Source organism: Saccoglossus kowalevskii, chromosome 1, assembly GCF_978046115.1.
Source record: "Saccoglossus kowalevskii chromosome 1, keSacKowa6.1, whole genome shotgun sequence".
In the NCBI taxonomy this organism is placed as follows: Eukaryota; Metazoa; Hemichordata; class Enteropneusta; family Harrimaniidae; genus Saccoglossus; species Saccoglossus kowalevskii.
Window position 1 is genome coordinate 28,009,344 of NC_140641.1, and position 14,515 is coordinate 28,023,858.

At 32.7% G+C, this 14,515-nt stretch overlaps 1 protein-coding gene across 2 annotated transcripts in view; it reads right to left on the reverse strand.

Annotated features, from left to right (window-relative positions):
• Positions 1 to 422: 422 nt before the first annotated feature.
• Positions 423 to 14,515, reverse strand: part of LOC146750825 (thialysine N-epsilon-acetyltransferase-like) — a 41,083-nt gene continuing 26,990 nt past the window's right edge. Inside the window, exons 3-6 of one of the 2 annotated variants that reach the window (XM_085500304.1) lie at positions 7,602 to 7,799; positions 7,285 to 7,325; positions 2,793 to 2,974; positions 423 to 1,602 (exon numbers count right to left, since the gene is read on the reverse strand). In XM_085500304.1, the coding sequence (XP_085356430.1) occupies positions 2,804 to 2,974; positions 7,285 to 7,325; positions 7,602 to 7,799 (410 nt within the window). In that variant the 3' untranslated portion in view covers positions 423 to 1,602; positions 2,793 to 2,803. Of the gene's footprint in view, positions 1,678 to 2,792; positions 2,975 to 7,284; positions 7,326 to 7,601; positions 7,800 to 14,515 lie in introns of both variants that reach the window. The other variant, XM_085500309.1, reaches the window with a different exon arrangement.

Consider the following 14,515-nt stretch of genomic DNA (forward strand, 5'->3'; position numbering starts at 1 on the left):
TTGACCCAGTTGATGCACGTCCTCAAAAAGGGCGCACTGGAGAATTTTTTTTTCTTTAATTGTATTGGTTCTTGCAAGGCATTTATAAAATGGCTGATTAGTGGCATGAGACCATAGTTGAGCACACTACTATTTTAGTCCAGTATTACACCATATACAAGACAAAAGAGTCTGAATGCATGGACACTGGATGGCAGCAGATACACAGAACACATTACTGATTTTGTTCAGCATTTTTAGTAAATCTTCCATTTTCTCCCAATTACACAGCAGCAATCCTGTACCAAATCACAGGAACGAACTGGTTCACCACAATATATAATGCCTTGGAAGTAAAGTTTCATTTTTAAAAGTCTTTAGAATATCTGTTCCTGCACAATGCCCTTAAAAACACACTAGAATATTTGATAAAGCAGCCAACATATAGGTAAATTGCTTTATTGAGCATCCTGTATTTTCAACATTATTTAAAATAACATAAAAAGACACTAAAAATAATAACATGTAATAATGGGTGCTGATAATTACATCAGTTACACAATTATGCTATGTGCGAAAAAAATGAATATCATAAACATACTAATTATGCATACAGGAACTTACTGCTTTATTGTGCTCTCAAATTAATTTGTGTTGCTGCTGCTGCCTATAAAATATCTCTTAAATAGAATACATGCATACTTCATAAAATATGTCTTGTACAAATTTAACAAATGATAATACATCAAAAGAAATCAACTTGATATATACTTATAAATCAATCTAGAATTCAATTATCTGCTCATTAAAATTTATGAACAATTAAGGTAACGAATATTAAAATACAATAATTGTACTTTTAATATTTCCAGAAAATGTGTGCTCAAAAATTGTATTTCCAATATGAAAACACGAACATGATCAGCAATTTTGCCAACATAATATGAAATAATAGAAAGAAAACTGGTTATTCCAATAAAATATCTATTTGAAACAACAATGTGTAAGTTGGCAATAACTAATTGTACAATTTAAAGCAGTTTTTCTTTTTTTAATAAAGCCAATAAAATAGTCCTTTTTTCTTGCACAATAATAGTAACACTGAAAGAAGGTAAACTGAAAAGGAGATAAACTGGAAAAAAAGATAGCATGTAGTTCGTAATCTGGAAAACTATTCAAAATTAGGTGGGTATGGGATAGATATTGAAAAAAAAATATTATGAGCAAATATGCATGACAAGATACATGTCCTAATAGGTGCTATAAAAAAGTCAGCATAAAGTGTGTGTAAGAGTTCAACATCAAATAACCACATATAACCATGCAAATAAACTTGATGACATTCTGTTGCCATTATCAAAATAAGCCGATGCTGAAAGTTGTATAAATTAATAATATCATCTTTGCAATGCATTAAATTCACTGAGGCCGATACACCAAATATTATAATTTCAGCTATTTTATACCGTGTAATAAAAAATGATATTCCATTTGCAAAATGTTTTGTCTGCTCCCTATGTTCTCCCCCTATGCAGATGAGCAAGTACAACATTTATCAAAAAACATCAGGTAAAATATATATGAAGAGCAGAAATCTTCTTCTTGGCATTTAAATACTGCTGTCTGGAAAAATGAAAAAGAAACAGAAAATATATATGAAGAGCAGAAATCTTCTTCTTGGCATTTAAATACTGCTGTCTGGAAAAATGAAAAAGAAACAGAAAATATTTTGTAACACTACATGTAGTATGTCACTTAATCTATTAAAATCTTTGTTCTCACCGACAATTATCTGACCAACCGTCCCAGTGCAGGTTATTATCTAATCTTTCTCAATTTCAGAGCCAGTATATCGATCTATGACTGTTATATATTTAGAGAAATTACAAAAAAAGTAATGGAATCAATACCCCTGGTTGGTTGGTTTGAAATTGCAGCTCAAAAGCCAAATGGTATCATGGGTAATGCTGTCTTTCAACAATGATTTTTTTATATCAACTCTTGACTGTAGGTTAACAATATCATCCAACAATGGAAACAAAAGCCATATGGCAAAACATCTGCAATCAGAGCAACTAAACTTTACTCAACAGATGCTCAAGTTATTGACTCATGTAAGAATGCAAAATATTCACATTTTTTTTTTCAGTGTGTGAGAACCATTATGGAATGTAAATCTCAAAACAGAAGCCTAAAATGCTATGTGAAAATACAATGCTAGATTTCACTAATAGTACTGAGTCTACACTACACCATCTCACTGATAATTAATTTCAGTAATGCTATGAAAAAAAAAATTAGCAAATTTACTGATCAGAATTGCTTTGCAATAAATCATTAATAATATTTATAAAAAACATTAAGCAGTAACTAAAAAACAAAATAAACAAGATAAACAAGATGTACTCAGGGCGACAATGTTTAAGTCTGACATGTAAAAATAGAATCCAGAATAAGGCTTACTAATCAAATTTTTCCCCCCAGATAACAAACAATGGACAATGACTTACTCATCAGATTTGGATTCAGACAACAGATTATGGTTCACATTATCAGACTCAGATTTGGATTCAGACAACAGATTATGGTTCACATTATCAGACTCAGATTTGGATTCAGACAACAGATTATGGTTCACATTATCAGACTCAGATTTGGATTCAGACAACAGATTATGGTTCACATTATCAGACTCAGATTTGGATTCAGACAACAGATTATGGTTCACATTATCTGACAGGTCCCTGGGGATCACCAATTAATACTTACATAATCAATTTTGTATTGGTAGAGCTTACATGCAACAACTTTACCTGCAATAATTCTATTTCTTCTCAAGAAATTTCTCCATAGATTCCCTTTCCATTCGAAATAGATGCCATCCTTGTTTTTCTGTCAGATCTGTGTAACCAATGTTTTTGTAAAAATCTATACTTGGTTTATTCCAGTTTAATACTTGAAGATCAATTCTTTTACAATTTTTTCCAATAGCAACCTGAAAGAAAAATGTAACATAAAATAAAGCTTGATCTTCTTAACTGAGTAAATACCTCCTATATTACCAAATTAAAGTGCCTGTGAAATGACTGCTATTATCTCGCCTAAAATTATGTATTAATACATAAATATTATTATTTTTTATGTTTCTAAGCATAAATAATTTTTTTTAAGTGAAAAAATGTGTTTTAAACTCAGTCTACGGCAGTTTTATTTTTGTGTATTTTAAAACGAGGCTCCTCATTAGCTTCTCATTTGCATACAGAAATTCCCCTTGTGAGGTCAGAAGGGGAAGTCGCTGGGCAGCTTGCATTGCCGATACGTGTAAATATTGCAAATTTCTTGTGCAGTTTTCTCATCTTTGACTCAATTGCCACTTATGTACTTGTTCGTCGAGGAAAAATGGACCATAATGAACACATAGTATCAAATATGTTGCATGGGGTTGAGTTAGATGCGAAATATGTTCGTTCTGGTGTAGCTGGTCACCGTGATAGTCACCGGCACCGGCACACGTTTGTACACAGTCGCTGGATTGAATTGTCTCGTTATTTAGCAGGTTACTAGGCACGTCACTATACTGTTTTATTTCATCGATCGTCTGAGTAAAACAAAAAAAAACTTTCAAAATTAAAACAAGCAGCCTGTCGGCTGAGATAGCTCCGCTGTTAGCAATGCACATGGCAATTAAAGAACAGAAGATATCATTAGAAAACGAACAAATCTGAGAGAGGTCCACATGTAGTACCTATATGTATAATATATCAAAGCAATTGGACTTGCGGTTTTCAACAAGAAGTCGAAAATATCACTTTTTACCAAAAATTACAAAAATATTCACCAAAATTAGAGAATTAAAGATATCATTACAAAATGAACAAATCTGAGAGAGGTCGACATGTAGTACCTATATATGTAATATCAAAGCAATTGGACTTGCGGTTTTCAACAAGAAGTCGAAAATATCACTTTTTACCAAAAATTACAAAAATATTCACCAAAATTAGAGAATTAAAGATATCATTACAAAATGAACAAATCTGAGAGAGGTCCACATGTAGTACCTATATATGTAATATCAAAGCAATTGGACTTGCGGTTTTCAACAAGAAGTCGAAAATATCACTTTTTACCAAAAATTACAAAAATATTCACCAAAATTAGAGAATTGAAGATATCATTACAAAATGAACAAATCTGAGAGAGGTCGACATGTAGTACCTATACTTGTAATATCAAAGCAATTGGACTTGCGGTTTTCAACAAGTCGAAAATATCACTTTTTACCAAAAATTACAAAAATATTCACCAAAATTAGAGAATTAAAGATATCATTACAAAATGAACAAATCTGAGAGAGGTCCACATGTAGTACCTATATATGTAATATCAAAGCAATTGGACTTGCGGTTTTCAACAAGAAGTCGAAAATATCACTTTTTACTAAAAATGACAAAAATATTCACCAAAATTAGAGAATTGCAGATATCATCATGAAATGAACAAATCTGAGAGAGGTCTACCCAAGGTACATATACACCAAGTATTAAAGCATTCAGGCTTGTAGTTTTCAAGAAGAAGTCGAAAAAGTAAAACATTGACACGGACGACGGAGACGGACAATCACTCATATGATAAGCTCCGCTCGACAAAGTCGACAGCGGAGCTAATAAAAAGAGAACATATTTTGACATTCTAAAACATTAAACTATAGTGATCAATAAATAAAATTAAATAATTAAAAAAAAGGACAAATCTAGTTTTCAGTCTGCAGCCAATAGTACTTTTGTTCCTGTTTTAATAATAGATGTCTGCCGAATTTTATGTGGTATTTTTCCCAATGGTTAATATTAGTGGTAATTCCCCACAACACTGACACATATAATATAATGGGTATCTGTATTGATACAAATAATTTAGTTTTCATTTTAATGTTACTGCTGTTGTTACTGTTGTAAATATTTGATATTTAGTGTTTGGTCTTTCTGACATTGTCTATGAGGAACTCCATTGTTGTCATTAGTGATCCACTGGTGTTGAATGTTGTACCCATGCAAGCATGTGAAACTGTTATATTACCATATGTGAACTTAATATTTTTGTCTGAACTGTGAGAATATATGATAAATTTTATTATTTGGTCCAAAATTAGTAATTTAAAAGTACAACTGCAGCAATATGTGTATCTAATCTTGAAAACACAGATAAAATTTAGATGAATAAAACAAATGGCTAGACATGATTCAACATTCGATGGGGAGCTCTTGAATATTAAATGAAACATGGTGCCCTGTAACCACCTCTTTAAACAGCGTCATTCCACTGTGTAATTTCAACAGGCCGTAAGGCCGTTAACGGAGTACTCAATCTTATTCAATCAGCGGATTTTGAATTGAGAACACATAAAAATGACAGTTCATGCGGTGATTAGTGTCTCCATGTTATCACATACCCTGCAGACATTATAGGTAATATAACAAAATGGGAGAACAGCAATCACAGATCTATAGGTGTCAGCTCGCTGAGTTCAAATAATCTGTCGACTGCTAGGAAATACATAGCCCGCTTTGACATTATATCAGCAAATTTACATTTTTCTAGCTCAATCTGCTGAAAAATTAGGTGAAAAAGCATTAACAGTATGTTTATCATTTTGTTAATTGATTTAATCCTAGGGTAAACATGGTCAAACCCATCAGGGGCTCCCCATTTCAAAAGTGCAGGACTCAAAAATAGAATGTTGTAAAGAAAATAGATTGCACTCAAGCATACATGACTGCACCTAAAATATTTACCACCATTTTTTGACTAAATGATAAGCAAGTTGTGTCAGAGAAAATTGCATAGTAACCATGTATTACATTTGAATGAAGTTTATAATCAAAGAAAGCTGAGATAGAACTTATGGGTGTGAGGGTATTTAAGGAGGGATCGAAGTATAAATAAGGAATACTGTATTTACTATATTAGAAGCACATCTTCAATACACATAAAGCAAAAATGTTATGCATTGCATACAAAGCCATTGATGGTTACAAGAATTATAAATATTTTATGAAATCATGATCATATATAATGACTTGATATTTCTGTCATATATCTTGTCTGACAACAAAATTACAGTCTCTATCTGCAACAGTACTTGAGATATTACAGTGATGCATATTAATTAGGTAACACAACCATATATGGTCATCTGATAGTTAGTCACATCTTTTGTCCGATGCCTTCAATACATCACAAAATAGATAATTAATATGCAAGGATTTCAACCCTGAAGTAATCACATTCGTGTATTATTCCAAAGCACCTGTGTTGAAATATTAGTTGAAAAGACTAAGAATTGGCAAATTAATATGCAAATTAGGTAATTAATATGCACAGATAGCAACCAAGCCTTCCACACAGGAGTCAAAAAGACACAAATATATGCTCAATTGATATTTTTTATGACCAAAATACAAATTATGAAGTGTAGATATACCAGTCAAGGTCGAATAATATTTAGAGTCAAATTAAAATATATGGACTCCAATTAGTTGAAAATTGAAATAATAAATCTAAATAATTACAGAATATACAAGACAAAGTACTGGAAAAACCTAAATGACTTCAACAACTTTGAACTATGACCTAGTGCTATTAAATCATTCATATACATGTATATACCCGGGTACATGTAAGTTTTAAAGTTGTTTTGGTGACAGATGCCTCATCCAGACATTTTAACATCATACAATATATCCACCAGTTATACGTTTCTATTAAACTATCACATTACAGCAGGTGTTCTTGATGTGCTATATTTAGCAATGTCAGTAACGAGGTAACATTAGACACAGAATACATATCACAAGTGATCTTGTAATTTTACATTGAATGCTGATAAGTGCACTTCACATCAGAAGGTAATATCAAAACCCTCATCGATTACATCTACTATAACTACTCCAGGGTGAACACATGTACTGCTGTAATTTGCCCTTGCTCTTACAAAAGTTTCCACATACTTTTTTTTTAGATTAGTAACCCTGATCACAAAGCAAAGATTAGATCAAATGTAATTTTACTATCTGTATGTAAACATACATGCATAAAAAGACAAGCGTTGATGAAATAATAAACGTGGAATAAATAAAAGTTGGAGATTTCCAGCTTCTGACAAGATCTTGTACAGAGATCATTACTGGTAATAATATTGTCCTTCTTGTAAACATAACTTGAATTACTATTTAGAAAACATTATTATTGTTTCACAAGATGATCACTCTGAGATGTATGGGAAGTATAGGGAAACAAATTACTTACTTCAATAATATTTTTCAGGAGTGCTGTTCCTATTCCTTTCCCTTAAAATATTCATAAAGAAAAAGAAATAACATTAAAGGTAACAGACAGAGTAAAATTATAAAATTGAGTATTCTTAACAAAATGCTAGTCACTGTGCACTCATGTAAGCAATGTGTCTTACATACTGTATACAACCCTTATCAAACATGATGTGTTCTGACAACAGTGAAACTTGAATAAAACAATAGAGAGAAACTGAATATTCATCAATAACAGTGAAAATTGTCAATATGTTATTTTCAAGTTGTGACATAGTATTCATGATTTCGCTTTACCTCTGTGTTCTGGTGTGACATAAATATCTTCTATAAAAATCATTCTACCATCCCATGTACTGTAGGTAAAATAATATATAGCATACGCTATTACTTTTTTCACATGTTCTTCACAAACATCTGTCTCCAGTGGAACATCTGCATCAGCAACAAAACAGTGATAAAATGTTTCTTCTCCAAAACCATCATTTCTAAGAACTGGAATGTAATGGAAAAAAAAAACTATATAAACAACAACAAATATTTGAGCTCAAAAGATTGCCACAATATTGATCGCAATTTTCAAATCAAGAAAACAGATGAGACAAAGAAATTAATGAAAATTACAAAATAATTTAGTCAAAAAAACTTCAAAATCATTTTATTCAAATGATCACCATGATTAACAATATAGGATATTCCACATGGCAGTTTTTAAAGTAAGGTGACTCAATTGGATGCTACTTCAAGTTTATGAATTATAAGCTGCATAGGGGGTTTTACTTTTTTAAACATCACTAGACAAACAAGCAGCCTGTCAGCTGAGATAGCTCTGCTGTTAGCAATGCACATTGCAATTAAAGAACAGAAGATATCATTAGAAAATGAACAATATGTATAGTATCAAAGCAACAGGACTTAGTGTTTTCACCAAAAATTCAAAAATATCACTTTTTACCAAAAAATTAGATAATTGAAGATATCACCACGAAATTAACAAATCTGATAGAGGTCCACATGTAGTACCTATATATATGTAATATCAAAGCAATTGGACTTGCTTGCGGTTTTTAACAAGTCAAAAATATCACTTTTTACCAAAAATGACAAAAATATTCACCAAAATTAGAGAATTAAAGATATCATCATGAAATGAACAAATCTGAGAAAGGTCTACATGTAGTATCAATATATGTAATATCAAAGCAATTGGACTTGCGGTTTTTAACAAGAAGTCGAAAATATCACATTTTACCAAAAATGACAAAAATATTCACCAAAATTAGAGAATTGAAGATATCATTACAAAATGAGCAAATCTGATGAGAGAGGTCCACATGTAGTACCTATATATATGTAATATCAAAGCAATTGGACTTGCTTGCGGTTTTTAACAAGTCAAAAATATCACTTTTTACCAAAAATATTCACCAAAATTAGGAAATTGAAGATATCATCATGAAATGTCTACCCAAGGTACATACATGTATACACCAAGTATCAAAGCATTCAGGCTTGTAGTTTTCAAGAAGAAGTCGAAAAAGTAAAACATTGACATGAACGACGGATGACCAAATTCATAATAGGGTATTCAATGCCTACTTGTTATTGTGTACATCGAGTACACAATTTCAAATATGCGATTAATTTATGAAAATTAAGTTATATATAAGTTATACACTGTATTTATAACAAGGATTTATAAAATGATGGTATGCAAAGGTGTGTTACGAGATGAAGACCTTGTGCAAATTGTTATTGGACCACAAAATTGCAAGAATTAAAACTCCATTTCTTGAAATCCTAATGCAAATTAATAAGTCTGTGAAAAAACTGGTTTGTATTCATCTCAGACTGATTTCAATAGTAAGTGTTCTTGTTTATTCACAAAGCATGTAATGTGAAAAATCTCACATATTTTTTGTTTACTCAATTGAACATTTCCCACTGCGTTTTGTGGCACTGTTGGTTAGAACTGCGTTCGATTGATGCACAAAGAATGGGACACCTTTCAAATGCTCACAACACGAAAAGTGAAAGTTCGCTTCTCGTGAGATTTTCATTGTATATCATCGTACAAGGTTATGAAAATTCCATACCCTTATCTTATATAAATCCTTGGTATAAATAATATACATAAATAAATAATCACCATAAAAATAAAACCTTAATCTAACTTTTTTTAATAAAAAAAAAAAAGTGTTGAAACAAAGTTGCTGTTACTATAAAGCAGTATGATTTATACAGTAACAAGTCATTGAAAATGACACAGTCCTCGTTAAATTTTTGAAAGTTCTTTTTGTGCTCGTCATATTAAAGCGGAGAGATTGTCGCGAGCGTGTCCTTGAAACTTGAGTTCCAAGTGGCGTATACAACAGATTGTTTATTTACATCAAAACACTTGTTCTGTGTAGTAGTAATATGGCCAAAAATAAAAACAGTCGTGATTCAGCCATCTTTGATCTGATTATGAAACACACTGATATGTATGATGTATGTGCCAAATACAAATGAAAATGGTACATAAATTGTGGAAATATAGTAGTAAGGCCAAAAAGTCAGATGGCTGTTAATCGGCCATCATTGACCGGATTTTGAAACAAATCGTCATGGACATGCATCCTAACATGTATAAAGTACATGTATGTGCCAAATTTGAATGAAGACTAACAGTACATCCGAGATGCCTGCCAGTCGACCATCTTTGATCCAATTGCGAATTAAATCGTCATGGACATGTATCCTAACATGTATAATCTACGGACCAAGTTTGAATGACAACAGACAAAGCATGTCCAAAATACAACATTTTCAAAAAACAAGATGGCTGCCAGTCGGCCATTTTGAATCGAATCACTAAACGACTGCATGTGCATATGTCCCACATAAGGTACTGGGCACATGCAAAGAATGAACGGAATCGGTCCACAGGATTCTGAAATATGACTCTGTACAGACTGACACACAGACGGACGGACAGACTCAGGAACTCACGGACGGTCGGGGACATGTATCCTAACGTGTATGATCCATGTACTAAATTTGAATGAAAACTGACAAAGCATGTCCAAAATACAACATTTTCAAAAAACAAGATGGCTGCCAGTCGGCCATCTTTGATCCAATTGTGCAATAAATCGTAATGGACATGTATCCTAACATCTATAATCTATGTACCAAGTTTGAATGAAAACTGACAAAGCATGTCCAAAATACAACATTTTCAAAAAACAAGATGGCTGCCAGTCGGCCATTATGAATCAAATCGCTAAACCATTGCATGTGCATATGTCCCACATAAAGTACTAGGCACATGCAAAGAATGAACGGAATCGGTCCAAGGGATTCTGAGATATGACTCCGGACGGACGGACGGACGGACGGACGAACGGACAAATTATACGTCCCCGTTTTCGGACTTTGTCCGAACGGGGACTAAATATAACATTTTTAACAAATTTTCTTATTTAGTTTATAAAAATGTCACATAATGTTTATAAATTATGAGATTTCAACAATAATGTGAAACAAAATCAGTGATTAATAATTACTATAATCTCATCTTTGAAAACCCTACCCAAAATTGTATATTATATAGTGACAAAATTGAACCAAAAAAACAAAATTGAACCAAACATTGCACTAATTATTGCACAATAATGTGAAAAGTCTGATCGCTCTTCCACTCTTGGGGGATTCAAATTTGAATTGCTCAAATCCACTGAAAAGTAACAAATTGATTTCAACGCAGATTCCCAAGGGAGGTACATTGTAATTCCTTTTTTGTAGTTAAAAACTAAAAGCAGTTGACAACACTAATTTTACCGTGTACATCAAATAAATAAATTTCTCTAAGGAATGGTGAGTATATATTCAGCAAGTCATGCAAATTGCAATAAGAGACAGCCAGTACTTTTCAGACAGAAACAAAATTATACCCAATCTGACAAGAATGAAAATGACTACATTTGTACCTTGACTAGCTGATTGACGTACTCATAAAGTGTTTATAAACATCCCAAAGCGTATGAAATGTATAAACAAACAATTCTCATGACTATATCTGAGAAACATATTTCAAAACTAGTCTCTTTATTTGGTTTCAGGCCATATTTAAGATGGTGGCCTCCATATAGTAAATATCGGTAAGAAAAATGTTGGTATAACCTATATAGTATGCAGAAAAAACGACATGCTGGCAAGAATATAAAAGACCAAATCTAAGCATATATAAACCACAGTTTATATTAAATATATTAAATTTTATAAAATTTAAAAAGTTCACAGTAAGAATCAATAAAGATTCCCATTGTGTTACATGTATGTAAACGGTAGTCAATGGCAGTAAATGCATTCAATATAATACGTAGTAGTAGAAAAGTAGTTACCACACAACAACCAATCTGTCAGGTAATTATGCAGACAATAAGACTATATAGCTTGACACAGTTTAATGTATTATGAGATTATCAGAAGAATGCCACAAAGTGTGCCATAAAAAGGCCATGGTTATGACAATGTGCATACATGTATGTACGAAGGCAGTACAGTAACCATATCAACGTATGTGTAGTGGAGGTCAATGCAATCCTGTACTGCCTGAGTGAATATCTTTTTGATATTGTTTTGATAAAATCTTATTATTATACGTCTTTTCTTCGTTTCTAGCAATATTTAATAAGGGATAAATGACAACATTTTGCACTATGCGAATATTTGCGTTCATTCAGGATTCTATAGTTGCGTTCTGGCACAGCTCCTTAGCACGGGCTAAGAGGTCAAATTCCTTAGCCCGTACTAAGAAAACATGCGTGAACGCTTAGCACGGGCTAAGGAATGCTAAGTACGGGTTAAATCTGATCCAAATTTAAGACGCGGTCTAGACCTTAGCACGGGCTAACGAAGTATGCGCGAATGCTTAGCCCAGGGCTAAGCGCCCTCTGCGCCGACCTTTGGGTGTGAAAATTGTCCCATGTTCGACACTATTCCACCAGTCATTACTCCGTGCTCACTTCCACACTAATCGGGTCACTGTAGTAGAGCGTACAGCAGCTCCAATCGTAGACAAAATAAATTTGGTTCGCTGTCTACGACATGCATTAATAAAACGCTGTATTCTGTTGCGCCCGTTGTATACTGTTTATGTGCATCCAAATAAGTGGTCCGTCTTCTCTCGCGTTCCTGTGCACGTCGCTTCAAAATTAGAACGAAACATGCCAGCAGCAGAAATAGAACCTCGCGCGTGTCATCCATTTTTCGTTCGTAAATAGCGGCTTACCAAATGTCACCGACTAATGGCACCCCTTAGCCCGTGCTAACGACTGGCCCTCCCTGTGCGTGGACGCAATTGGGTCTAGCCGAAATGCAAATATGCTAGATAAGCCTAAATCAGCTTAAATCTTAGCCGTACTTCGTGTAACGTGAACACAACTTATTTACATGAAAAAATAATGTTCAATGTAAAGGAAAGTGTTTGAATATGACGTAAATGCCTGGAATGCACTCAATGTTGGTGATGTACAAGTAGCTCCCATATGAGGGAAAATTTGAACTTTGGAACAAGTGCAAATACATTTTGGAACAAATGTAGCTTTTCATAGAATGGTATTAATTATTCTGTTTTTGACACTACATGTATGATACAACTTTCATCCACTTCTACAATACTGAATGGTATCATGATACATAATAAAATGTTTACGAACAAATTATTCACACATGACAGTACTTAGACAGTGTGACCTAATTTGCTTAGTGACCCAATTCATGTACATGTACCTTATGTTTTTTGCACTGCCTGGACAGGGTTTTATCAAGTTTTCAGAAAGAATTACTGGTTATTCATAAAAATAAAAAAATAAATCACTAATATCAGTGAAATTCACCAAGTCTTACAAATGAATTCATCTTTCAATGCATAAATCATGAGAGAAAAGACAAGGTTGGATAAGTGTTTCAGCAGACTGCGTATCAGTTTTCTTTTCACTTCCTGTTCTTTCAATTGAAACAGATTAATAAACAGCCCTCAGCTACAAGCATTAAACACACCTGGGCCCATTAAAAAACAAAGAAAAACTACCTAAGCCTTGCCTGCATACGAAATTCAGATTTGCAAGGTGAGCTACATGTATGTTTTACATCTAGGAATTAAAATCAGAAATTTTTCACTGACAAATTCAATACACAGAAATTTATGATTTAAACATACATGTATACTAATACATACCCACATGATTCATGACTGTAAATTAAAAAAAAAACATCTAGGGGTACTGTTATAATGTATAATTTATTGGCTTTGAAACACTCACAGGATTCATTAGTGATTATCGGTACTACAGTATGTCACCTAGTATGAGTAAGTTGGACACAAGTCTGAGTGCATATAATAATTACTGGATAGGAGCATTGTAATTGGAAGCAGAAAAAACAAACAAACAAATCCTACATGGAACAATTAATGACAGGAAAATCAAAGTCTATCAATAAATGAATATCACATGACCTGTAAACAATACCTGAGCCATATGTAATCATTGATTTACTGTAAAAGCACTGTAATTTCACTTTCGATATTTTGAGCATATTCATGCATAATTTTGCCAGGTTTATTTTTTAAAGGGTTGTCGCTCCATACATGTGTAAGATATTGGTCTCATATGAACAATGATGGTGACTTTGACAGTTGACTAAGGATTAATTACAATTATGTATTGTTTTCATTTTGAAGAGTCTTGAATTTTGTTCTTTTTGCTGCATTTCGAGTCAACGCTAACAAGGCATTTAAACCCTTTGTCAGAATGTGCCTACAAATATTTGGAAAAGATATTGGCTATATTCATTAAAGTTATCGTTTATTAATTACACAATGTAATCCATTTTTTTTAAATGCTGAACTTTTATCCCATACTTTGTGAGATTCAAAGTGGCTATTTATAAAAACAAAGATGGCATCTACAATGGTTTGACTAGCTAGGTTTGCTGATCTAATCTGATTTGGGTTAATACCCACCATTGTGAAGCAAGTTCTGATATCTACATGATCTTTCAAATTAGCACATACAAAGAACTGACTATTTGTGATTAATAGAAGGGTAGCAAAAACTTGTATATGTGGTTTTAATGATTTCGTTCATTTTTACATTTAACAAATTTCAAAACAAATTCATATATTTTGTTATGCCCATTGTTCTAAGTATGATGCTAACAATTGT